The sequence below is a fragment of the Caenorhabditis remanei genome, chromosome II, assembly GCF_010183535.1.
Source record: "Caenorhabditis remanei strain PX506 chromosome II, whole genome shotgun sequence".
Classification (NCBI taxonomy): domain Eukaryota; kingdom Metazoa; phylum Nematoda; class Chromadorea; order Rhabditida; family Rhabditidae; genus Caenorhabditis; species Caenorhabditis remanei.
In genome coordinates, this window is record NC_071329.1 from 13,402,421 (window position 1) to 13,428,084 (window position 25,664).

Consider the following 25,664-nt stretch of genomic DNA (forward strand, 5'->3'; position numbering starts at 1 on the left):
ACTGTTTTGCAATTCGGACAAATATTAGTTTAAAGAGATGGATAAAAACATTAGATTACAGATGATTCGCATGCATTATATTATTACAACGGTCCAGCCGGAGTCCATCCATTGAATCCTTCTTCGAGTACTTGGGCAATAGCAATGAGATTACGGTCAGTGTATTGATTTCCAATGACTTGAACTCCGAGTGGAAGGCCATACGAATCGAGACCAAGTGGACATTGAACAACCGGAACAGAAAGAACATTCCAGAGAGCAGTGTAGCAGAAATTGAATGGAGCAAGGATCGGTTCATTGTGGAACATTGCAGTGCATGGCCAACTTGGGAACAGAAGAATTCCGTCATTTCCGAGTAATTCTTTGACTTGACGCTTCAGACGATCCCTTTTGTAGAGGAGGTCTTTTGTGTGGTTCGCAGAGAATGGTGGGTCCCGAGAGTCGATAATTCCAGCAATGATTCCAGATAAAGTGTGAATTGAATTTCCGGTGAAGTATTTGAAGAGCTCAGTGTAGCAGTTGACTTCTCCCTTTGTTCCATTTGTACAGAGCATCAATTTATTGAAAGCTGGATCTGTTGTGTCTTCGTGCATCGAAAGAGTGAAGTATTCCATGACATGTTTGGCTGATGGAAGTTCAATTCGTTGAGCAACAATGTCGTATTTACGTTCCAAGAAGTTAACGGCCTAGAAAAAAGACATTTAGTAGTTGGTAACAAGTTCCGATAAAAGGAGAAACTGTCAATCACTTACTTTCTTCAACGCGAATCGCATTTCGTCTTCCAGTGGCTGAATAATTGGACTTCCAGTAATTCCTTCCATGTAGAAAACACGGAGTTTCTTTCCGTTGACTGGCTCGTGAAGGTTCAAACTTCTCGCATTTTCTCCGGCCATGATCTAAAACAATATATTTTGAAAATTTCTTTATGTTTCTCGAAATAACTTCGAAATAACTCACTCTCAACATCAATGGCAAGTCTTCAGCGAATCGGCACATTGGTCCGATTCTAAGCATATGAGTTTTGTATCCAGTGGGTTCTGGGACATGTCCAATCAATGGAATTATTCCGGGAGTGGGCTTCAATCCGAATACTCCATTGAAAAATGCTGGCATTCGAATACTACCACCGATATCACTTCCGACTCCAACGACACTTCCAGCTGCTCCGAGAAGAGCTCCTTCTCCACCACTGGAACCTCCAGTCATGCGGCGAGCATCGTATGGATTCTAAAGTGTAAACTTCGATTTAGTTAATACATGGAGAGTATTTACCTTTGATCTTCCATAAATAGTGTTGACCGACTCAACCCACATACAAACTTCTGGAACGTTGGTCACAGCAAGTAAGATTCCACCGGCTGCTTTCAATCGTTTGATTGCTTCGGCAGTTCTATCACACTTCGTGGCTTTTCTGTTGAAAATTCCGCAAGTGATAATCTCATTCTCCACTTCCAATGCATCCTTCATTGTGAATGGTACTCCATACAGTGGTCTCTCTTCAAGCTTTTTCTGAATATCTTCCTCGTCGGCGAGAGCCATGAATGTGTCGACTTCGGTGGCTTGTTGACGAGCACTGTCGAACAGTTTAATCACGGCTGCATTGATTGTGTTGTTGACCTGAAATTTCAAAAAAAAGCTTGAAAACTGAGATTGATGTGCCTGTTACCTGTTCGATTCTGTGGATATAACTCTCCACGAGTGCCGTACTTGAGATTTCTTTTTTTGAGATCATTCGAACCGCTTGTGTTGCTGAGATCAAGAGAAGGCGATCAGTAGGTGGAGTCACATAAACACGTTCACGGAAGAAATAGTTGACGAACCAGAAGACGAAGCGAATCGTGTAGAAGTAGACTGATGATATAGTAAGCAACAAGTTGAGGAACGCCTTCTTGAGGCGGTAAGGGACCGCCATCCTGGAAAACTGAAGAAATTGGTATGAAGTTATTTACAGAAGGAGAGAATATAACTCATAAATGATACGATTTCACAAACATTTATAACCAATTTTGTGTCTGCACAAAGAATAAGTGTTCATCATAAAAATTTGGTAGAGGAGTGTCAGAAATGTTTCAATGAAAGAGCAAACAAGTTGAAGAAAAGTCGCGGAATGATCGATAAGAAAGCGTGAAAAGAGAGACGAGTAGAGTGTAGCTAGTGTAGCCAATTGGTTAGTTAGCAGAGAAATGGACAACAAGAAAAAACATTTGGTGACTATGATCAACGTACATTCATACTATTACATTTTCTCTCAAAACATTTGCTTAGAAATAAACTTATCAGACTTGTCACGGGCCGGGCCGAGCCGCTTGGCCCATATTGAAACATGTTTTGAAAAAAATTTTGAATTTTTGAATTTTCTTTGGAAATTTTTTTTGAAAAAAGCATAGTCTTTGACAAAATATTTAAAATTCAATCAAAAGATGACCATGTATGATAATTTAAGGACTTTTACTCTAAATTTTCAAGAAATTTCAGAAAATTTTATTAAAAAATGAGTACCCATATTTGAATCCGGGCCACCGGGTGGATTTTTGGCAAGTTTGGCAAATGATATTCTTATCCAATTTTGTCGTTTAAATACCCAGCTTCTGAAGTGAACTTTACAAGAAATTATGCCTTGTGTCCAGAAATCGGGTTCAGCCAACAGAAATAATGGATTCATCCAAAAATCGTTAATGCGCGCTGACATAGTGAGCTTGCCAAGATGTTTTTGTGAAGAAAGCCACGCAGTGTTACGAAAATAAAGAAATTCTGAGAAAGCGTTTCGCTGAAAACATATAATTTCAGCTCGTTAGAAAGCGGTTGCTACTAGTTACTAGAGACCAAAAGAAATTCGAAGACCAGTGCGATTTTCGATGACTTCAAAAAAAATTTCTAAGAAGACATTTTATTTAAAAAAAAGGTAAAGTCAACACTCAATGGCCAATCTTTCACCTAGACGAGCGTCTTGTTATCGGAAAGAAACTTTATTTCCTTTAGATTAAAAAGGAGAAAGTGAAGAAAAAAGTAGCAACCTCGATACATGGGAACAAGTGAGAGATGGGGGCACAAAATTGTGGAAAAAATCCATAAAAGTAAAAAAAAAAAGGAACACTTTTTCGGAGATTTGTCTGAGTCTTTGCTCTCTACAGCGTGGCAATAGAGCGCATTCGCATCAGGTACAGTAATTAAAAATCAAGGATCTCCTAGGAGACCAAGAATCGTCAAATTTTAAGAAAAAACAACTGATATATAAACTATGTTTTTCACAGTATTTTTCAGTTACAAACAACATCCTGCCTGAAGAGAAAAGCTAGTTTTGACAACATTTTACAGAACAAAAAACGGTACAGCCTCAATCACAGGCTTAATGAGCCCATCATAGGTATTTGCCTATAAGCCCCGCTTATTTCCCATGGTAATAATAGCGACAGGCGGAACCCGTGAGCTGTCGGACACATCGCTAGAGGTGGGTATATATATATAACTTGTCGATTCATATATAGTTGTGTAGGAGTACACAAGACAGGATGTTCAGCGATGAGCGTTCGGTGACTGGATGATCAAAAATGGTCATTCGGCTACTGGATGTTCAGCGACTGGATCCAGTTCTAGAATGTTCAGTACTGAGCATCTGGTAACAGGACGATCAGTAATGGACATCCATTCGGCACCAGAAGGATCAGCAGCTCAGAACTTGAAGAGGAGGAGTCCTCGATAAATCCAGAACTTGGGGAGGAGTCCTAAAGAAGCCCAAAAGAGAAGGAGGAGTTCAGGATAAGAGTTCAGGATCAGCAGCCGAGAACATGAGGAGGAGTCCTACGAGCAACCCAGAACATGAGGAGAGGATCCCGAGGAGCCCAGTAGATGAGAAGGAGGAGTCCAGGATCGGCAGCGAGAACTTGAGGAGGAGTCCTAAGCCCAGAAAACGAGGAGAGGATCCAGAGGAGCTCAGGGAATAAGGAGGAGCCCAGAATCGGAGGAGAAGTCCAGAACAGCCGAGAACATGAGGAGTAGTTGGAGGAACTGAGAACTAAGCGATCAGTAGTAAGAGATCAGTAAGCAACCATTCGCCAGTGAACATCAGGATGAGGAGAGGAACCCTGAAGGAGCATGGACTGAGGAGAAGTTCAGAACTCAAAAGAATTTGAAGAAGAAATCAGAAGCAAAGAGCCCGGAATCTGTCAAGAACTGACTGAACTTTGATTCAAGAACAACATGATGCCAATTTATCAGTTTCCATTCAAAAATTTCAGAAAAACCTGTTATCTCCAAAATCACACAGTGTCTCGATATCGCATTTTCCGGTCTGTCTGCATCCAAACCGAGGGGAGAGAGGGCGGAAACTCTAGAGACGTCCGCGTTACACTCATTTTTCAATTTGATTAATAATACTTGATTTGAAACTTTCTGTTACTTGAATAGTAAGTTCAGCAACAACTCATTGTAAAAATGAGATAAACAGAAAAATAAACAGCTATCAGAGCGCAAATGGAGTAAGCAAATGGAGTGCGAAGAGGAAAGAACGAAGAGAAAAAGAGGAAAAAGTACAACAAAAAACCGGTTTGAAAGATGACGAGAACGGTTTTTGAAGTGTACTGTTTTTCTATTGTATCATGATCCAATTGATCATAAGATTTCTGTTATTCGGGTCGTATCGTACGCTGAAAATAATACACTCTGAAGTACTGTTTTTGTTGTTTACATATGTAGACGTTCCACGTGGCAATTCGAAAATTAGAAGTTTCACAAAAACACGAGAAAAGGACTAATGAGTCGGAAACAAAAACATAAACAAAAAATAAAGATTTACAAGAGAAACGAGAACCAAGTTTTGAAGTTTGAAATTAGAAAACGACTAGAAAAAGATCAGAGAAAGAAAGAGTATGGGAAGAGGAAAGAACGTAACGAAATGGGGAAGAAAACTGAAAAAAGTGAAGTAGAAAAAAGAAAAATTAAATAACTGAAAATTAAATCTTAAGATTTCGGAATATCCCAGAGCCTTCAAGATCCACTTAAAATTGAACAAAAATGACTCACTTTTCAATAATTTTTTATGTCTAGTTTCGAAACGTCTGATTTCGAAACAGCCGAAAAAGCTCATTGTCAAACCAAAATTCAACAAGTTCTCACGTGACCTCTTTCTTTCCATTTCATATTTCCAACACAAACGTGACACGTTCCCCGATATAAACTAAACCAGAACAAGCATGGAAAAGGGGAATTTTCGATGAATAGAGTCAGTTCTGAATTCAATGAATTTTCAAAATGGATGATCAACTTCCCGCGGAAATGGTGAGTTCCAGCAGAAACAGCCAAAAGAGTCCACGGACTTTGGAAGATCTGCCATCTATACAAAGAGTACCGGTTTCAGATGAAGTGCAGTACCTGCTCTGCAAAACTCATGTCGGAGAACGAACTGCCGACTGAGAGGATAAGATAACAACGCCTATGACGTGTTTTCTAATCAGAACTTTTTTCGAACTACAGTATTGATGTGCCGCTCTTTTATTCGATTGTAGGACTAACTCATAGCTTGAACCATGGTTCTTATGCACGTAGGTCACGCCTATGATGTGTCTTTCAATCTGAACTTCTGAAATACAGTACACCGCTTTTCCATATGATTGGGGAACTAACTCTTATTCGAACTTGAAATCACCAAACAAAAAGTGAGATTACAAATTGAAAGAGGAAAAGAAAATAAAAGTTTCCAATTAAAATATATTTCTACGTCTGGAAGGAGGTGATGGAGTCGACTTCGATGAAGAAGAAGAAGAAGATGACGATGAAGTTGACATCGATCTTTTGGCTATTTTGAATTTTGAGTAATCCGGCCTAACTACCGTTCTCTTTGACACAGAAGTTATCTTGATAGAATTCCCGACAACACTGCTTGATAGCATCCGTGAATAACCTGCTAACTTCCTTCTGTGCCCTCCATTTCTTCTTCTCTCGTTCGGATGTATTGTGGTTTGAAAGAAAACTGTCCTTCCAAGAATCCATGCTTCACTTTCTCCTCTTCAGCTCCTTTCTTTGAAGATCCTCGAACTTTTCATCCAAAAGGTCGATCAGGCTTTGACATTCATACAGCTTTGCACACTCAATCAACTGTTTAGTTTGACAAGTCTCATAGACACTCAATGGACAATTGAGGTCATACAATTTCTGGAGAGCATAGTTCCGGTTGATTCCGAGAAAACATCGTTGTGAGCATCCTTTTTGTTCTCCCACCCACACAACTCGAACTTTTCGAATGGAGGTGTTCAACTCCATGAAAATGAAACATGGCTTGTTGTTGTTACACTCAAAGCAAAACTATCAGATTTCTGACAAAATATTTGTTCAGTAAGAGTCTCTCTGTGTGGCCCCCAACCTTCGTGTTGAAACAAAAGAAACAGTTCATTCGGGAGAAAAGATTCATTCTATAAAGTCTCTCTCTCAAATCAATTAGAACTCAATCGCTTCTTCTTCACACCCAAAATGCTTCTCTCTTTGTCTTCTAATCCGATTAGAACCTCACCTTTCTAATAGAGAGACTGACCTTAAACGGACACCGCACCGTCAATCTTTTGCTCATACAGGCGTCTCTTTTCTCACTCTTCTTCGAAAGTAAATAATACAGTAGGGGATAGAAGGATTTGATGGGTGACGCATCTCTTTCATTCCCAAGTTTTGATGGTCTCTTTAGTTTTTCGAATGGTTTTTTAATGAATGTGATAACTTCTGAAGCTGTCTCGATTTCACTGATCGAATTGTGTGCATCCTGTTTCGAAATCCCGAGTCTTATCCGTCTTTTTTAAACTAACTGATTTGAATTTCGTGTACTGTATCATGCTTATGGAGACTGTAAGTTGAACTGGAGCTAGTGTTTTGATTATATAGATCCCAAATTTTGGTTTTCTGAACCGTTTTCAACTTTCGGGATCGACTACGGTACCGTGACGTAAAATATACATTTTGGCCTTTTTTCATTTGAAAATTACCAACTTTGAGAGGGTGTTACGGTATGATTGATTGTCCCACAAAGTAAATTATGTATAAACTTTTTAGAACAAAGGTAGAGCTTCATTTTTGTAGTTGATAACATATTTGTACGAGCACTCAATAGAGAGTTATGGTTATTTTAAGACGACAGCTCGAAATTGGTTGATTTGAGAAGGCGATTACTTTGTCGATACGTAACTCTCTAAGTTGTGCCCGTACAAAAAAGTTGTCAATTACAAAAATGGAGTTCTACACTTGGTCTGCTTGATTCATTAAGAATCTACTGGCTGTGACTAATAGAATTACCAGGACACACTCTCAACTCTTTTTGTTCTTTTTATCTCTTTTTAGCTTTATTCACTCTTCATATTTCTAGAAAACTCCAAAAAACCTATTCCAGATCACCCTGTATCCTCAAACTCAATGATACCTTGGCTACTACTGTACCTATTCGGTGCAGTCTCTTCAGAAGATCTCCACAAATTATTATCTACTCTCCCACAATACAGTGACTCCAGAATACCTCCAATTCTCAGACCTCTATCCTATGATCTACAGTTGCAATTGCCATTGTCTGAAGTTTGATTGGATGATAGTTTTATGAGAAGTCTAAACTTTCTGATTTTCAGGTATCTGATCCGGATGTCCCTTTATTCACTGGAAGATGTGTGATGCAGTATGAAATTAATCAACAAATCGGACCAGAATCCGCGTTTATTAGTGATTCAACAAGTAACAGAGCAAAGATAAAGGTAACATTTTCGCCATCAATTAATTCTAGTTCAGTCTATAATATTTCCAGTTTGATATCATTATGTTGGATCATTTCGAGAATGTCTCATTGGTCTACAATGGAAATGAATTAGAGATTTTCAATGTGCAATTAACAGATGATTCAATGGAGTTATCAGTAGATCAACCAGTTTTATTTCCTGGAAGATACACTTTGACAATTCATCGATATAAAGGATTAATTGGAAGTGCTATTTATTACAGGTATCCTCTTTTTTTTAGTCTACGCCATCAGACAATCCATCTTTCAGAGACGCCGGAGAGCACGCTGTATTCGGCTCTCACTTGTTTCCAAACAGAGCACCTGCTGTATTCCCAACGTACTTGGGATCCACTGAAAAAGTGACATTTTCAATTACGATGGTCCATCCAATTGGGACAATTGCATTGACCTCTGGAGCCAGTGAGAGTTATCCGAGGAAAATGGATGATAATTGGCAGGTAAGGAGCTTTCTGAGAATCAGAGTTGCGCGGAATTCCGACTACCGACTTCCGGGCTTTTTTCACTTCCGGCTTCAGACTTCCGTTTTGAAACTTTTACTTCCGACTTCCGTCATTCACTAACAGTGAAATTTATGTAGGAGGAGTAAATTTCGCGGAAATTCAAGGAAAAATGGTCTAAAAGGACAGAAAATAAGCTTTTCTTCAGCCAAAAACGAATTTCCACTGATTTTTGCGAATTTTATGATATTTTCTTTTGAATTTTTTGAATCTTTGAGAAAAATTTGAAAAAAAAAATCCGACGTCCGACTTCCGTTTTAGAAAAATCACTTCCGTGAAGCTCTGCTGATAATGCTCCAGATCTTCACGATTTCTCTAAAATTAAAGATGAAATTCCACTTTATTACAGATGACAACTTTCTCCACAACGCCTTCAATCACTCCTTCAATGCTCTGTTTTCTTCTTTTACCTCATGAATATACTCATGTATGTTTCTCTAATTATCAGCCACAATTCTCTTACTTTTTCTTATTTTCCCCATTTCCAGATTGAATCTTCTTATACTGGAATTAATATCAGTGTTCATTACAACAAATTCCGGGTTCAAAAAGAGCAAGCCAGGCATTTATTGCATACGGCAACTCAAGTATTGGCACTGTTGAAGTGAGTAATCGGTTTTTATCTCTCTAAATACATTTCTGACTTTTTAATTTTCCAGAGACATCTTTTCTTCGCTGGTTCCTGTTCCCAAAATTGATATAGTCACAATGAACGAAGTGTCTTCCACAGCATGTTTCGGAGCAATTGTTGTTTCAGAAGGTATCCAAATCTTAATATCCCATCTAGCCACCTCTTTCAGTACATTTCTTCTCTGCTGACTACGCGAATCAGGTAAAAATGCTTGCTACGTGGCTCGCCAAACAATGGATTGGAGGATACGCAGCGATTTCAGAGGGCACTGAGTTGTGTCTTCAGGAAGATTTAGTCAGTTTTATTGCGGATAAAGTGATAAAAAGAATGACAAATGATGAGTTCACGAGGCTGGGACAGTTGGCGAAAGTAAGTTTTTTCCTTCAAAAACTGTTATATTCCAACAGATCAAATTTTCAGATCTACTTATCTGAAAGTGTATTTCTACTGGGTGAGACTCTGAAACTTGATGAATACCCGAATGAACTTGAAATAACTGAAAAATGTGGATTGAAAGGAGTGGCAATGTTGGAATCTGTTGAATCATTAATTGGTGAAAAAACAATGATTTCGAAGATCAATGAGATGATTTACAATTCGAAAAAAGGAGCTTACAGTTCAGAAACTTTATACGGATTGTTGAATGGTACTGTCGATTCGGATATCTATGTTTCTCAGGTGAAAATCTCAAAAATCTCCACTACGGATCAATATCTCAACAAAAAACAATTTCAGCTGCTTCATTATTGGCGAGAACACGGCGGTCTCCCATACATGACCATTGATAGACTCGGAAATGCCATAAAAATCACTCAAAATGGGTCAAATATGACTGTAAAGAATGGAGTTGGAACATGGGAACGAATGCCTCTGTGGCCTCTACCACTGAAATTCACTGAATTCAAGTTGCCGATTCAGATTATGATTAGTCATGGAATACAACTCTCGCCTGTTCGAGAGGGAATGATTTTCTCGAATTTAGGATTTCCTAATTACTATCGAGTTAATTATGACATTGACACGTGGCGAGAGATCAAAACGATTTTGACTGAAAATGCCACGTCATACACGTTGAGAGAACGATTTCAGTTGGTTTCGGATTTCTGTTACTTCTATTCTATTAGTAGGTTTTTTCTCTACCATCTTCAATTCACTAATCGAATTCAAAATTCAGAATCTCTTCCTGAACCAGCTGCATCAGTGCTACGGAATGAATTTGTTCAGCTTGTCCGTCTTCGACCTACATCTTTTCCAATTTGTGATGCAGCAATATTTCAATGCGTCGTAACTCATGAACACACTCGTCCGAGACATTTGGATAAAAGTCAAATGGTTCAATTGAGACGGAAAGTGTTCGATTCATTCACTAATTCGTCTGAAATGGAATGTCGTTCCGGACTTGCTCATGATGCTCTCAATGATCTTTGTACAAAATTATATGGTATCTCATGTCTATAACTACATCTTTGCAATAAATTTTTCTTCTTTATACAACAGAACCAAAACTGCTCTTGAATTTCAAAATTTATTCCCGCTCAGACAAATGCCTCATATCCGCAATGAAACCCATTGGGTTATTAGGATTCGTCATTTAGTGGTCTTCATCGACGGGTTTTCGAGTAAGGTAGGAAGATGAAACGCGCTGCTGCAAGTACTTGTAGTTGCGCGGCAGACATCTCGCGGGTTCCGCCGACCACTATGTTTTGTGTTGCAACGACACTCCACTATTTCGAAAATTGAGCGCGCGTTGTTTATTATCACTGTTTGTTCTAATTTTTGCTGCTCTCAGCTCATTTAGTGCTGAAATTATCAGTCTTTTCACTACAGAATGAAATGTAAATAATTAGGAAATATCACCAACACTTTTTTAAAAACAAAACGTCTTGTAATTTTTCCTTAATTATTCATGAGCCTTCGTTTTTATCATTTGAAAACTCATAACTCTGAAAATTGCATGAAAAATTCGCTTTTAAAATCACCATTTGCTCTTTAAATATCGCTCTTTTTCGTTTCTTTCTCTTCTGCATCCAGCTTACTTGCATTCTAATCTTTATTTCAGATCGTGCTCAATCTTGTAAAACAAAATCAGAATGACAGATGTGAGTTTCTTTTCAAAATATCTCATTCTATTTGATTACATTATTGCAGAGAGGAGATCGGAAACATATCAATTCGACGATTGCCAACTTGGCGAAACGACGACACGAAGACAATGCCGAGATGTACCACGAAGAACGTGTCGGGTTCAAAGCGGTTAGTTTAAACTCTGTTTCTGCTACATTGATAAAGAGTTTTCAGTCGAAACGAGCACTCCAACAAGATGACGATGAAGATGATCTCAGATTTGGTGAACCCCCAACAAAAAAACCGTTGACTGCCGCTGAAGATGATATCAAATTTGAAGAAATCCAAACAAAAAAACCTTTGACTGCCGCTGAAAGAATGATGGCGTCTATGGGATACAAGGAAGGAGAAGGACTCGGAAAGAACAAGCAAGGTATCCAGGAACCAGTTGCACTCTCAACACAAAGAGGACGCACCGGTCTTGGAAATCAAGCTGGAAAAGCCGTCGCCAGAGATTTCAATGAGGTTTGGGATGAGACAGCGGAACAGAAGACGGTCGAGGAAAAAGTTAGATGGCTGGCAAATATTGAAGAAGGAAAGAGACAAGAAATCTGTGACAAGTTGAACGATGATAAATGGATGGTAGTCAGAAAGGTAAGAATTCAGTCAAATTTGTAAAGTCTAAACTTTTGTTTTAGGAGAAGAAAATGATTGACGACGAAATCGATTTCTGCAGTCAAACTGTCCTCACGGAGATGATTGAAGCAAAGAACGTCTTTGATCTGATGTCCGACAAAGATCTCCGTGAGGCCAGAACACGTGCCAATCCATACGAAACCATTGGCTCTGCATTCTTCCAGAATCGAGCTGCAATGAAAACTGCCAATATGGATAAGATTTATGATTGGATTCTGTCCAGAGAAAACACAGAAAACGATAGGTTTCTGTTGAAAAACCCGGTTGAAGAGGGGCAAACAACTCAAAATATAGACAGAGATGAAGAACTGTTCTATTTTGCTGATGTTTGCGCTGGACCAGGAGGATTCTCAGAATACATGCTTTGGAGAAAAGCATTCTACAATTCCAAAGGATTCGGATTCACTCTCGCTGGAAAAGACGACTTCAAACTTCAAAAGTTTACAGCTTCTTCTGCATTCTTCTTCGAAACATTTTACGGAACAAAACAAAACGGAGATGTGATGGACCCAGAGAATATCGATTCATTGGAGGATTTCATCAGTCGTGGAACCGATGGAAAAGGAGTTCACTTGATGATGGCTGATGGTGGATTCAGTGTTGAAGGACAAGAAAACATACAAGAAATCCTATCGAAACGCCTCTATCTCTGCCAGCTTCTTGTTTCCCTTTGTATCGTCCGTGAAGGCGGAAACTTCTTCTGCAAGCTCTTTGATATCTTCACTCCGTTCAGCATTGGACTGATCTATCTCATGCGTGTCTGTTATGACAGCATTTCGTTGCATAAACCCCACACAAGTCGTCCGGCAAACTCTGAACGATACATCACATGTAAAGGATTGAGAAGAGAATACGCAGAAGTTGTGAAGAACTATTTGAAAAGGTGAGTATTCAAATGTTCTTTCTCCTAATCATTAACTGCTTTCAGAGTGAATCGGAAGATGGACGAGCTCAAGAACAAAGGATCCAAGGATGATGTGATGGAATTGATGCCTCTCGATGTTATCAAATCGGACGAAATCTTCATGGATGAAATTATCGAGCATAACGAACACTTGGCCAACCGTCAGACGATGTATCTTCGAAAATACCAAAGTTTTGCTAAGAACCAGGGACAATTCGACAAGGATCAAGGAAACCTCCGTGAAGAATGTTTGAGATATTGGCAAGTTCCCAACAGACAGAGACCACGTGGTGGCGATCGTGGAAACCGCAACGCCAATACAGAGAGATTGAGTCCACATGCAGTATTTGGAAAGTATAGTCCGAAGATTTGTAGCGATACGGATTTCGGAAATCAATTCCCTGAATTTCAAATCAAAATTCTACAATCTCCGATTCCATCGAACATTTCATACGAAGAATATCGTTTTGTTTCCCTCGGCTCCATTTCGAATCCACAACTTCTGATTTCAACTGGTGACTCGGTTTTCTTTTTCCGAAATGGACATTTCGAACAAATCACGAATAACTACGCACGAATTCCTGAAAACACAATTTTGTTGATTGATTTTGCGAAAGAAGTGAAAAAAGATGGAAACAAAATCCAAATCTCACGCGATCCTGAAGTTATAAGAATCATTGATGCCGCCGTTCTATATGGAGATAATATTGCTGATCTTCCATATGAGACTAGAATGAAAACTGCTCAGAAGTTTGTCAAGGCTCTGAAATTGGTGAGAAATTGGCAATTTCGAGTGTTTTTTATTCAATTCTCTTTGATTTCAGACCAAGCGAACAGTGCAACAGGGATGGGGAAACAGAGCTCAACAGATCACTCCTCACCTAATCACTTGTGCTCAAACTTATTCTCTGAATGAACTTGACACATTCCGTTCCAACCTGGAAGAGACAAAGCATGAGAGGGAACTCACTATTCTCAACAAAGAAGGAAATTTCACATTCTTTAATAAAGGTCTTCGATTCACAAGAATTATCAAACGTACGTTATCTTTAATCAAAATAGAAACATTTCAAAATGCTTCTTTTTTCAGAAGAATGGCAGATGGGATGGTCGAAAAGTAAGCAGGTTCCATACGTTCACTCTCCAGAACACCAGAAAATGGGTTCTATACTCGTGGAACAATGGGCTGAAAAGTCTATATACTCGTCATTCTGGGATTGTGTTATTCTCACGAAAAAAGACAGAATGAAGATGGACGAGATGGCGAGACATAACAATTTCGCTGTTCAGTCAAGTATCTGGAGCTGGAAAGCGTGTTGTGAGTTTTTTAAGTTTCCATCTGAGACAAATCCCAATTTGTTTCAGACCGCACTCCATATGGACCCGATAAAATCCTCAATCATCCGGAAGAATTCGAAGGAAAAGCAACCCTTGCCTCTGTAAAATCCCAAATCGAAAAGACTGATGCCTCGGTTCAACGTGTTAGAGACTAAATTTATCTATTTTTAACTTGTTTCTTTTGTTAAACATGCAAGAATTATAATTCGAATTACTCTTTGTTATCATTCCGCCTTGTTATTATTCCGTCCGCATTTTATGACCTTTAAGAGTATTTTATTAATTAATCAAATAGAATTATTTGTGTTTACTGTGTTGCCCTAATCTGGCTTTAATAAAAAATTTATAATAATTATTTTCTACCTTTTTCCGTTCACTTAACAGTTTTTTGCCTCGTAAGATATCTGAACATTCACAAAGAAATTGCGAAATATTACACACGATTTTCTAAACAGAATGGGCGGATGGAAGTTGGAAACCGGTCGGTTCTTGATGCTCATCACCTTCCCAGTCGGCGCATTTTGGCTTTTCAATCAACCGACAATTTTCAAAGAATTTGTATGAATTTTTTCATTCGTTCTAATATTTTTCAATGAATTTTTCACTTTAAGATGCGAGGCTACCGAATCCCAGACAGCAGTGCAGGTGACAAAGCGATGGCTGAATTCAAAGAACAACTATTGGCGAATAAACGAAAAGAAGAGTACGAGAACTTCTTACGAGAACAAATGGCTTTCGAAGAAGCGAAGAAAATTCGGGCTGCCAACAGAATTTAATTTCTATTTATATTACTTCTTTTCGTTTTTTAAAGGTTTAGTTATCTCATTCGTTATTCTTGTTAGTGTACAAATAAAGTGATTGGTTCTTTCTTTTTTTGTCCGATTTGATTTCTACCGAATGCGATTTTTTGCGCTATATATATATATATTCTTTTTTGTGACGTCGAAAGTTTTGTATTTATCGAATAATATTTACTTCAGAATTTTAACAGAATGGGCAAGAAGCAACAATCTGGGAAAGGAGGTGTCACTGGACGTCAAAATGTGCTTGCTGCGAAAGCAGAAATATCTTTAGCTGATACCTTGCGTAAAGGTCGCCACGAATGTCTCTGTCAAGCACGTACTCATAAATTGGTTCTGAATTGCCTTGGATGTGGCCGAATCGTTTGTGAACAAGAAGGAAGTGGACCATGTTTCTCTTGTGGAACACTCGTCTGTACTCGCGAAGAAAGAGAAATTTTGAATCGCGGAAGTAACAAAAGTCGAGAGTTACTTGCCAAACTAACTGCAGATGGAGGCAATGTGGGATCACTCGGACAGATATCATCGTCTTACCAAAATGCAACCGAGTTCCGGAACAAGTTGTTAGAAGCTGACGCGGATACGTATGTTTTAAAAAAATTTCTTTAAAAAGTACTTTGAATTTGCAGTGAACGCCGTACAAAAGTGAATGATCTTCAAAGTGACTACAGTACTATTGAGAACAGTCCATTCTTGAGTGCCGCTGATCGAGAAGCTCTCAAATTGAGACGTGAAGAATTGAGAGCTCTCCGGGAAAAAGAGAGAAAAAAGTTTGTGGTCAGTTTGGATTTCGATGGTGGAGTTGTTCAAGAAATGTCAAGAAGAAATGGTGTGGAGGAACTTCAGGATAAGAATGATCCAATTATTCAGAGAATTATGGAGAGGTAAACCATTTTTTTTCACTATCATTCTTATATATATAAAACGCATGTGATGTCCGCAATTTTCGAGATATGAAAAAGAAAGGTGGTCAGGCCCAAAACCGAACTTGCTCTCTTTGCGCAATGACCGCCGCCTGGGACCACTCGGCCATGCGAACACGTTTTGACAAAGCGAACACGTTAATGTGGAGAGGCCAGCCTGCTGAAACGCCGAACAGTACCCTGCACGAGGAATGCGTAAACTATTTTCAGTGAAGTTAGCCGTGGTGCGCGTTTGCATCACACGGAAATTTTACAACTGAGAGACAAAAAACGTCGCCGTTCGGAGCGTTTTACTCAAAATTAGGCGATTTTTGCAAGATTTGCACACCATCAGATTGTAGAGAAAGTCTTTCTCTACGAAAATATATAAAATTTATCGCCGACCATTGCGTATTCAGTGAGATCAGCTCATTTTCCTGAAGGTACCTTTTTCGAACTGACAAAAACTAGTTTTTTTGAAGTGAAATTTCAGATTTTCCATTGAAAAACTATTTTTCAAGCATGATTATCAAGATATATAATGGAAAAAATGAGATATTTTCTTCAAAACTCGAGAAATCGGTCAAAAAAGGCGGAAAATTTTTTTTGGCAAAAATGAGTTTTTTTGTTCATATTGATGTATTCTAAGTTTCTGATATGTCCCCGAGTCGAAAAAAGTCACAAAGTTTTCAAATTCTCAAAATGAGTGGGCGTACTTGAAAACTAGGCGAGAGATAACGCGAAAGTGAGAGACGCAGACACGCACACCAAATGCGCCTTCATTTCCACAGGAACAGGTTTTAGTGTTGCGCATTCCTCGTGCAGGGTACTGTGAACGCGGGGCATCCAAACTGGTCACAAATAAATTAATTTGTTACAGAGTAGACGAAAAGCATCGTATTCAAGAAGCTCTTCATAACAATGCAGCTGATGCCAGATGGAATCCGATTGGATTTGTACCAAGAGTGAGTTCTGATAATCAGAACTTCTGAAAGTTCTAAACTCATTACATCATTTCGTATTTCAGTACTTGGCGGATGAAAGTCAACAAAGCCAACAACAAGAATGTAGTGATGGAGATATAATTGATGCAGACAGTTTGATGATTGTTAGCGATGAATTGGCTGCTCAAATAACCGAAGAAAAGGGATATGTCCTCTCACTTACACAACCAACTGCCACGTTTATTGTTCATGGTCTTTGTCGATTCCTTCGATGGCCCACTGATTTGAACTTGAAAGGACCACTTTTCATTACTGCCAAACCGGGAAGTACGAATGAGAAAGGGATTCGCGAGTTTGCGAAAAAGTTTGTCAGAGGTGAAGCTCGGCTGTAGCTTGAATAAATCTCAATTTCTCATTTCAGATGTCAATAAAATCAGTGAACTGGATTTTGCGGACGGAGCTGTTCTTGGAAGAGCATTCCTTCAGGAATGTATGATGCTTGACGACTTCTTCGATAAATATGGCAGTAAATCTGAAATACCTGGAAGTGGACAATTTGTGTTGTGTTTCACTGCATTCGAACCGTTGGTTTCTTCCATTCCACACATTTCTACGGCTGAATCGGACATTTATGAAATGGATCGACAGTTGAAAAGATCCTTGACTAAATGGTAATTTATTTCTGTGATAAATTATTTATTCGGGCGAATTAAAATGAAGAAGTGATATAGTTCTAAATATTCTGTTTATACAAAAAAAAAACAAATTGATGTCTTACAAATTAGCTGCTTCTGGTTTCTTTTCGTCCGATGGTCCAACCCATTTGAAACTTTCGAAATATGGATTCTCGACGACTCCATCCTTTATCAATTTCTTCAAAACCAGTTTTACATTGTTCAATGCTGCAAGTCGAACAGCCCATGGAGAATCACTGTACACTTGATTCGTCACGTCCATACTTGTAATCTCCTCGTGATTTTTCAAAACTGCCACAATCTCTCTTTCTCGTTTCATTCGATGCTCGATATATTCATCGACTTTCTCGACAACTTTATCGATAACTGGTCCGTGACCTGGATAAATTCTTGTTGCATCGAGTCCTCGAATCTTCTGAAGTGACGTCATGTAGTCGTGAAGATCTTCGAAAACAGTTGTTCCCTCTCCGAGAATGCAATCTCCACTGAATAGTGCCTTTTCCTCTTCAAGCCAAAGTGCAAAGTGATCAGCGGTGTGACCTGGAGTGGCAATGAATCTAAAATGAATAAGAATAATGTCGAGAATAATTATAATGTTTGACCTACTTCAAAGTAGCTCCATCCACTCTAACTTCATGCCCGTCGTTGACATAAGTGAACCTTTCAACTCCTTCATCTTTGTCTCTCTGCATTTTATAGATGGGAATCTTCTTTTTGTCCAAAATCTCTTCAGTGATATTATCAATTCCTCCAACATGATCGCCATGCCAATGAGTGATTACAATGTATGCAATTTGAGAATTGGTTGACGAGAGAACCGATTTCAGAGCGGAGATGTATTCGGAGATGTTCGGCTCGCCAGTGTCAATCAGAATTTTACTGAAAACTTTTGAAATTATAGGTTTTTTTCTGAAATATATTATTAGTTACTTAGTTCCAGTTCCCAACAGATATGTATTCGTTCCTTGAAGAGTAAACGGTCCCGGATTGTGACCCAAAATGCGAGTTACCGCGTCGGAGAGCTTCTCGATTGGTTCGACGTGCGTTAGATTCGGCATTGCTCTGGAATGTTATATTATAAATGCCTCCACTTTCTAAACGAAAAATGATCAATAGTCGTTCTCTCATGCCCTCCTTCCTTCTCTTCGTACTATCTGTCCCACCATGTTTCTTCTCTTTTTGTTTTCGGAACATTGTAGTCAGCGACTACAATAAAACAATCGAAGAGAAAAATGTGATGACGTTTGTTTGAGTTTCAAAAAAGAAGTCATATGCGGTTTGAAATTTTAAGATAATAGTGAAAATATTTGCAAGTCACAAGTCATACTGTACTTCGATAAAAACTTTTTAGTCATCGAGATGGATATGAATAGAGAACGTCTAACTGACTATGAGAACAGTTAGAATGTATTCTTTCTTTGTTCGCGTTTTCTTCAAAGTCAAACCTAGGTATTTCTCTGAACATTCAGATTGGTTACAACTTTAAAAAACTTCAAACGAAAAAAAAGACAAAAATCATCAAAGATTGTTGTATTTAAAAATCATGAGAACTGTCTAGCGGAATGACGACCGACAGTGCACAAAGAGCACAACAGCTGATAAGAAGTCACAAAACTCGCGTCAAATCTTACCGATGAGCTTTCGAGTTGACGAGATATGCGACACCGGCGTAAGCACAATCCGTATAGAATCGAAGCATCGACCACGCTCTTCCTACGTACGCCGTCATTTCTCTGAAGCAGATACCGATCTTTTTCTGTCGATTTTCAATTCTTCTGATGACATTTTCAGATAAGAAGTACAAAATAGGTCAGATACACTTGAACTGAGGAAGATTCTTCGAATCCCAGCGTTTAAAAAAACTAGGTTTATAAATATTTCAAAGTTTGATGCGGATTTACAATGAACGGGGATTTAGAAGCAAAGAAAAAATGTCTAATAGTAAGGATTTTTTAAATTAAAATAATTAATGTGAGAAAATGATAAAACGTGTTGCAAAAAGTTATAGATATCAATGATTTTACAATGGAATATAAAGTAAGAAACATGGCTAGAGTGTAGCATTTATAGGGAAAAGTGAAAAACATGTAGCATTAAATAGGGGAAAATGGTTAAGAAGTTAGTCACTAAAAATGATTATCAATACATTCAGTTCATAGTGAAGATAGTATGTTGTATTCCAAAATTCATCTTGAAATTGGTCAAAATTCTCAGCTCAGCTTGAAGGCGTTCCATCTTCATCTGAACGGCTTGCGTGTATTCACGATGCTCTGATTGAACCTTTATTTCGTGTTCTTTCACCCTGAAAAACACAATTTTTGAAAGAGAAGAACATATAAGACGCTTGATATTTCAAAAGTTTCGATTTTACTACTTGAAAGTGTGAAATTAAGAAATATCTGTTTTTTTAAGCAGTGATACTTTTAAATTTTCAAAATAAGTTTAAATTATGGTTCTGGAATTGAAAAATTCAGAAAATCTACTTGATTCGTGAAAAATCATTAATTACTGCTGCAATTTCCAAATTAGAGCAGATTTATCCCAACTTTTCAAGAATCATGATAATAAATGGAATCAGACTAAAAAAAGATGGAGCAGATTTATTAAAATATAAAAATTGGACAGAAAACATAAATATGGACGGGGCAGATTTTCCAAGTTACAAATTCTGGACCAACATTGAAGATCTGAAAAAAAGAAAAATTTTCACGTGAAGTTTATTTTGGAGCAGATTTTTCAATTTGAAAAATTTGGACAGAAAAAATAAATTTTGTTATTTTTGCCGTGAGTTCCAACTCATCCGTTGTTCGTGGTTTTAGGGCAGAAATTGAAAAGTGAAAATTCTGGATCGGGCGGTATGTTAAGAAGGTGAAAAAATGAGAATTCTGAAATTTAAAATATCTCATTCAACACAGAGTTGCAAATATTATTAATTTTTGGTAAAACGAGGAAGAATAAAATTCTGAATGCGCTGAAACCAACCTAAACACTACCAACACAATTTTCCGAAAATTACCAATTAGCGCTTCAATTTCTAATTTTGAACTTGTATAGCCGGTGCAAAGTGAGAAAATTCTGGTTGTTTTGATGTTTAATTAAAAAAAATCTACGTCGACAATCAAAAGTTCGCGTGTCAAAAACAAAATTTTCGCACTCGTGGAACTTCGAAATTTCGTTAGTTTTTCTTTTTGGTTCCAAATTTGTTCACTTCGGCTGTGTTGATGATTTGAAACCGAACAATACTCAAACGTAACAAGTGTAGAAAAATTATGTTATATTTATTCGGTTTCAATTGTTTAGGTTGGTTTCAGCGCATTCAGAATTTTATTCTTCCTCGTTTTACCAAAAATTAATAATATTTGCAACTCTGCGTTGAATGAGATATTTTAAATTTCAGAATTCTCATTTTTTCACCTTCTTAACATACCGCCCGATCCAGAATTTTCACTTTTCAATTTCTGCCCTAAAACAACGAAAAACGGATGAGTTGGAACTCACGGCAAAAATAACAAAATTTATTTTTTCTGTCCAAATTTTTCAAATTGAAAAATCTGCTCCAAAATAAACTTCACGTGAAAATTTTTCTTTTTTTCAGATCTTCAATGTTGGTCCAGAATTTGTAACTTGGAAAATCTGCCCCGTCCATATTTATGTTTTCTGTCCAATTTTTATATTTTAATAAATCTGCTCCATCTTTTTCACTTAAGTATGCGGTTTGTTAAGATAAAAAGTAAGTTGTTGGATTTTGAATATATCTGCTTTATATTCTGTTTTCTAGCGGCATAAACACGGGAAAGAAAAGAAAACAGTATTAATGGAATGGTCCAAAAATGCTTGAATTTTTGAAATTTTTCTTCAATTATCTGAACTTTTGAAATTTCAACCGTCTTATATGCTATCACTTACAGAGTGTAACTATCAAACCAGTTCAGTTTGAAGTAGGCATCCCAGCCATCAAGTACGTGTAGAAGGAACGCAATTCCAGCAGCAAATCCATCATCAGCCACAAGCAAGTCCTTGTGCCCTTTCAAAGCGAATGTTTTCTTCACTCGATTCTCATGTGTCATCATGTAGTTCACATGAGAGAGTGTCAATGCAGGGATCACTCCGTGGAAGTAATCGAGAACATCGATTCGATCCTCTGGCAATTTGGATTTGTTAAGAAGAGTCTTGAACTCAACACACATCATTTTGGTATAGTTTCGGTGCTCTGACACTCTTTCAAACATTTCTTTGACCAATCCAAGACGATATGTGGCATGGAGTCGAGTGATATTGATTGGAGCAGCACGACGACCTGTGTGGATCAACCCGCGTGAAATCGACTCCAGATCCTCCATGTGTTTTTTGATTGCCGGGAAGAGATCTTCACGAGTGTATTGGTTTTCCCGAGCAGCTTGGCATAACATTCTCACGAGTGAAATAGCGTTTCCGATTTGAGTAATGATGAGACGGAACTTGTCGAAATATGTGAAGACGACCTCACTGGGAGTTTGTTCGGTTCCATTTTCAGTCCCACTTGGTCCTAGAGAGACGACTCCGCCGAGAGTCAGATTTTGTTTTGCGAGATTTTTGAGAACACTGGCAGCCCATGACACCTTATAATGCGCTCTCCTCCTCCCATCCGACGACGACTTGTTAGCTTCCATTTCATGGAGATGCTTCTGAATTTGGTATCGAACAGTGTCTTCGGCTAGGAAGCTTAAAAATGTCTGGATCTTATTACGAATCAATTGGTAGGCTGCATTGACTGCAGTCGGAAGTATTCCAACACCATGCTGAAGAAGAGCATTTTTCAAATCCACCATTCTGATGCAATGAAGTCGTTTCGAGTCGGAAGCTTTCTCCATGAACATGTATCCTTGACTGAAGAAACCATAGTTTGTCACGAAACGTGGGAAATTTTGAAGAAGATCGAGAAGAATGAGACTCTCATCGACACCAGTTTGTGGAAGATCGGCATCCAGAAGAACAAGTCCATATCTGAAAACGAATGGGAATTATGGGAGTACAAAAACTTTTTGTCAAAAAGTTTGAAGTTGAAACTCACTTGAATTTAGCAATTTGTTGCATTTTCGAATAGACTTGAGCATCCTTTGGAGCCAAAATTCCCATCGAATACCAATGATTTTCGAGCCAAATTCGAAGACTCTCAGTGATTGGGACGATCGTGGTGCCCACTTGAAATCTCTTCACAGTTTTAATGAGGTATCCGATGTAAGCCATTTCCTCGTCGGGAACATCCGATTGCTCGCTTAAAATTCAAGGGATTGAATCAAATTAAACATATAGTCACTGACATGGTACCAATCGCAAGGTGTGAGTTTCCGAGAATTCGAAGATCCAAATCAATTTGTGCAGCCATTTTTGTGATGATTGTCGTCATCACTGTTTCTCTCAGCTTGGTTAGCAGACTGACGGTTTGACCGGTTAGCTTGGCGCCTTCGATAAATCCACCGAGAGCACAACAGAATGCTTCAATACCCTCCAAATCCGGTTTTCGGTGAATCAATGTATCAAAATACATCAATGGAAGCCAACTGTGACTGAGAAGAAGTCCTGTGTATGAAGCCTTTTCGAGCAAGTGACGTGGGGAATTGAATGTTTCCAAACGACTCATTAGATCGTGAACCTGCTTGCGATCGGTATTAGATACATGAGTCTGAAAATAAGCATTCTGTAATTGTGAAAAATGGATTCAAATTTGAAATTCACCTCTAGTTTTCCTATCTCATAGGCTAAACTGAGAACGACATTTCTCGATGCAATCACTGTAAAACAAAATAATCATATGAATTTTTTTTACATTTTAAACTCACTTTCATTAACACACTGCGCTTCAGCAATGTGATAGAAGCTACGTTTGGTAGTCGATTCTATTGTCGAGATGTTTTTACTTTTCGAACTTGTATACGACTTTCTGGCGTCACCCAATATACGAAGCATATGTTTTCTCCATTGTTGTCTTGCCAAGAACGCTCCTTCTTCCACAGTATTCCAGTTGTCCAATACGAAACCTTCCAACTTTTTGACAGTTTCAATTGCTGTCAATATTGCCCACGAACACTTCGGTTCCAATGCAATTCTATGGAAATCTTGTTCTCTTTTGGATCGAATTAGAAGGTAGATATTACGAGTTATTGTCTCCATAATACGAATACATTTCAAAAAGAGTTCAGCAACATCGAGTCCCCATTGTGGCAATTTGTTAATACTTTCCATTTGTTCTCGCTTCTTTTGCTTAAATTCAGCCATCCAAATGAGTGCATATCCACAATAATCTTTGATCTCTTTCAGTATTCCATCTTCATTATCTTTTCCCAAATCTCTGGCTTCTTCCACTAATTGTTTTACATACTTTTCATTCTTGGCGTCGAAAATTTTGGGGTTCGAAATTTCCCTACGCAAAAACTCCATAGGAATGAACAATTCTTCTCCGAGCATTCGGTAGTATACAATTTTTTTCGATGCTTGAACCACTTTTCGAATTAGCGACTGATCTACGTAATTTGAAAAATGATGATAGTAATATACAGTTATAGCGGAGATTCCACAGAAGAAACGGGAGTCGGATTTCCCTTGATCTGAAATAAATATTTTGTTTCCGAAATAAAAATAACTCAATTCCGAAATGAAAATAGGTAACTCACTGTATCCCTTCTCCCAATTGTTGAGCATTTCGAGAATAGCTTCTTTCATTTCATTTGCGAAGTTTATACTGTTATCCATATCACCTCCAGCAGATTCATAGAGAGTCTGAAAGAAATAATTGTTTGATTTTAAAACTTTTTGGTAAGTGAAATTACTCACTCTGAAGCAGTTTCCTTTGAGAATCATTGACTGCGCATCTTCTTGTGCTTTGGCACCTTCCTCATACAACTTTTTCTCTTCCGGAGTGAAGTCAGAATCGAAAAGCTTCTTGATTTTTCTGAAATCATGATTTAAATCAGCCACCCTGCAGCATACTTGCAAACCGGGCCGAAACGGGCCGACACGGGCCGGCTCGTAACTCGCGTCAAACCCAATATTATGAGCTGAAAAGTATACCAAAATGTAGATCTCGACGAGTTCTATGTCACTGAAATAATACGGGCCGGATGGCTATTTGTTATTGTGGCGCGGGCCGGGAAAAAGTGCCAAAAAACGCGAAAATGGCCAAAAAAGCTATTCCAGCCCGGCCCGCGGCACATTAACGAATAGCCATCCGGCCCGTAGTAAGACACGGAGATAGAACTCGTCGAGATCTACTTTTTGGTATTCTTTTAAGCTCATAATATTGGGTTTGACGCGAACTACGCGCCGGCCCGTGTCGGCCCGTTTCGGCCCGGTTTGCAAGTATGCCCTGCAGAGATATAAGAACTCAAACTTACGTTTGAAATTCGCTAAATTTGTTTCCCAATTGTGGATACAGAGAAGCTAGTTGATCGACAGCCGAGAATTGATACATAATTTCCGCGATATGCATCCAAACCTTCTGGAAACTTGCTGAGCCATGAAGAGGGAAGAAGCTGGACGACCTAAATGAATTTATAAGCAGGAAATAGATTTAAAAATATCTTACTGGCTTGTCTTTATTTGCCGAATAGCTTCACACAACGTTAAAGCATCACTCCTCAATTTCAGCAATGTATTGTACATAACTCCAATGAAAGCCACAAGACTGTTGATTCGATGACCGTCGGAATCCAATAAACTTTCTTCTTAAATGAAATTTTTGAAAAGTTTTTCTTTCAAAATTCACAAACCTGCAGTTAGAAACAGATACATATGTTTGACATTCCTGTAATGGGCATAGACACGTTTTCGACTTTCTTGGTAAACCTTGCCAACTGTTACCATGTAAGCTTCGACAAATTTATCCTCACAGTTGATAAGTGACGAGATTGCAGCGGTTTGATCAGCTTCATCCTGAAAATGATGTAACTTTAGAACTATTTTTAAAATGAAAAATATTTTGTTGTTTTCTTACCGCAAAAGCGAAACATTTATTCTTGAAGAAACGAGTTATGTGATCGAACTCTGTGAGCTCATCCATCAAATCTTGTTGCTCTTTTCGAACTGCTTCTTTCGCTTCCATAGCTTGACTTGCCGTCGGTTCTCCTTCGTTGGTGGTCATTTTTAGAACCCCTATAATGAAAGAATGTCGATAAAAAACTATGAATAGAGAATTTGAGAAGAATGAGAAGAGAGAAGAGACACTGTCCAAATCGTCGCGCGGCGCTAGACAAGTTCATCAGTCTGAAACGAACAAAATAGATAATAAGCAGGGCGGCTATTGCGAACTTTCATATAAAGAACAGAGAGCGTGTTACACTTTTGGTCTAAAAATCGATCGGGCACAGCTTTTGACGAGAAATAAACTACTCAAATACAATAAAAGTGAAAAAGAAATTTTTTAATGTAAATATTATCATAGTTTTGTTCAATATTC

The 25,664-nt window shown here is 38.3% G+C and overlaps 9 protein-coding genes across 9 annotated transcripts; 5 read left to right on the forward strand and 4 right to left on the reverse strand.

Moving 5' to 3' along the window:
* Nucleotides 1-83: 83 nt before the first annotated feature.
* On the reverse strand, nt 84-1,912 carry GCK72_006644 (uncharacterized protein; the record flags this gene model as incomplete). The annotated part of the gene is made up of 5 exons (XM_003113685.2): nt 84-686; nt 753-896; nt 958-1,227; nt 1,273-1,617; nt 1,667-1,912. The coding sequence occupies 5 exons, from the start codon at nt 1,910-1,912 to the stop codon at nt 84-86; spliced, it is 1,608 nt and encodes a 535-aa protein (XP_003113733.2).
* Nucleotides 1,913-5,988: 4,076 nt separating this feature from the next.
* GCK72_006645 (uncharacterized protein) lies at nt 5,989-6,255 on the reverse strand (the record flags this gene model as incomplete). Its single annotated transcript, XM_003113369.2, has 1 exon — nt 5,989-6,255. The coding sequence occupies one exon, from the start codon at nt 6,253-6,255 to the stop codon at nt 5,989-5,991; it is 267 nt and encodes an 88-aa protein (XP_003113417.2).
* Nucleotides 6,256-7,389: 1,134 nt separating this feature from the next.
* GCK72_006646 (uncharacterized protein) lies at nt 7,390-8,867 on the forward strand (the record flags this gene model as incomplete). Its single annotated transcript, XM_053725719.1, has 6 exons — nt 7,390-7,545; nt 7,596-7,718; nt 7,769-7,962; nt 8,010-8,199; nt 8,609-8,686; nt 8,748-8,867. The coding sequence occupies 6 exons, from the start codon at nt 7,390-7,392 to the stop codon at nt 8,865-8,867; spliced, it is 861 nt and encodes a 286-aa protein (XP_053589913.1).
* A 230-nt stretch (nt 8,868-9,097) lies between these two features.
* On the forward strand, nt 9,098-10,348 carry GCK72_006647 (uncharacterized protein; the record flags this gene model as incomplete). Its single annotated transcript, XM_053725720.1, has 4 exons — nt 9,098-9,259; nt 9,311-9,568; nt 9,626-10,013; nt 10,065-10,348. 4 exons carry the CDS (start codon nt 9,098-9,100, stop codon nt 10,346-10,348), a joined length of 1,092 nt encoding a protein of 363 aa, XP_053589914.1.
* A 632-nt stretch (nt 10,349-10,980) lies between these two features.
* On the forward strand, nt 10,981-14,047 carry GCK72_006648 (uncharacterized protein; the record flags this gene model as incomplete). The annotated part of the gene is made up of 8 exons (XM_053725721.1): nt 10,981-10,989; nt 11,039-11,143; nt 11,189-11,608; nt 11,653-12,533; nt 12,579-13,326; nt 13,379-13,592; nt 13,645-13,872; nt 13,920-14,047. 8 exons carry the CDS (start codon nt 10,981-10,983, stop codon nt 14,045-14,047), a joined length of 2,733 nt encoding a protein of 910 aa, XP_053589915.1.
* A 301-nt stretch (nt 14,048-14,348) lies between these two features.
* Nucleotides 14,349-14,668, forward strand: GCK72_006649 (uncharacterized protein; the record flags this gene model as incomplete). The annotated part of the gene is made up of 2 exons (XM_003113631.2): nt 14,349-14,450; nt 14,504-14,668. 2 exons carry the CDS (start codon nt 14,349-14,351, stop codon nt 14,666-14,668), a joined length of 267 nt encoding a protein of 88 aa, XP_003113679.1.
* Nucleotides 14,669-14,884: 216 nt separating this feature from the next.
* GCK72_006650 (uncharacterized protein) lies at nt 14,885-17,213 on the forward strand (the record flags this gene model as incomplete). Its single annotated transcript, XM_003113801.2, has 5 exons — nt 14,885-15,276; nt 15,322-15,576; nt 16,475-16,559; nt 16,622-16,913; nt 16,960-17,213. 5 exons carry the CDS (start codon nt 14,885-14,887, stop codon nt 17,211-17,213), a joined length of 1,278 nt encoding a protein of 425 aa, XP_003113849.2.
* Nucleotides 17,214-17,312: 99 nt separating this feature from the next.
* Nucleotides 17,313-18,962, reverse strand: GCK72_006651 (uncharacterized protein; the record flags this gene model as incomplete). The annotated part of the gene is made up of 4 exons (XM_003113833.2): nt 17,313-17,790; nt 17,840-18,112; nt 18,164-18,295; nt 18,865-18,962. The coding sequence occupies 4 exons, from the start codon at nt 18,960-18,962 to the stop codon at nt 17,313-17,315; spliced, it is 981 nt and encodes a 326-aa protein (XP_003113881.1).
* A 419-nt stretch (nt 18,963-19,381) lies between these two features.
* GCK72_006652 (uncharacterized protein) lies at nt 19,382-25,349 on the reverse strand (the record flags this gene model as incomplete). The annotated part of the gene is made up of 12 exons (XM_053725722.1): nt 19,382-19,535; nt 21,140-22,216; nt 22,284-22,487; nt 22,534-22,895; nt 22,949-23,004; nt 23,053-23,817; nt 23,884-23,989; nt 24,044-24,161; nt 24,604-24,750; nt 24,795-24,933; nt 24,979-25,141; nt 25,203-25,349. The coding sequence occupies 12 exons, from the start codon at nt 25,347-25,349 to the stop codon at nt 19,382-19,384; spliced, it is 3,438 nt and encodes a 1,145-aa protein (XP_053589916.1).
* Between the last annotated feature and the right edge of the window lie 315 nt (nt 25,350-25,664).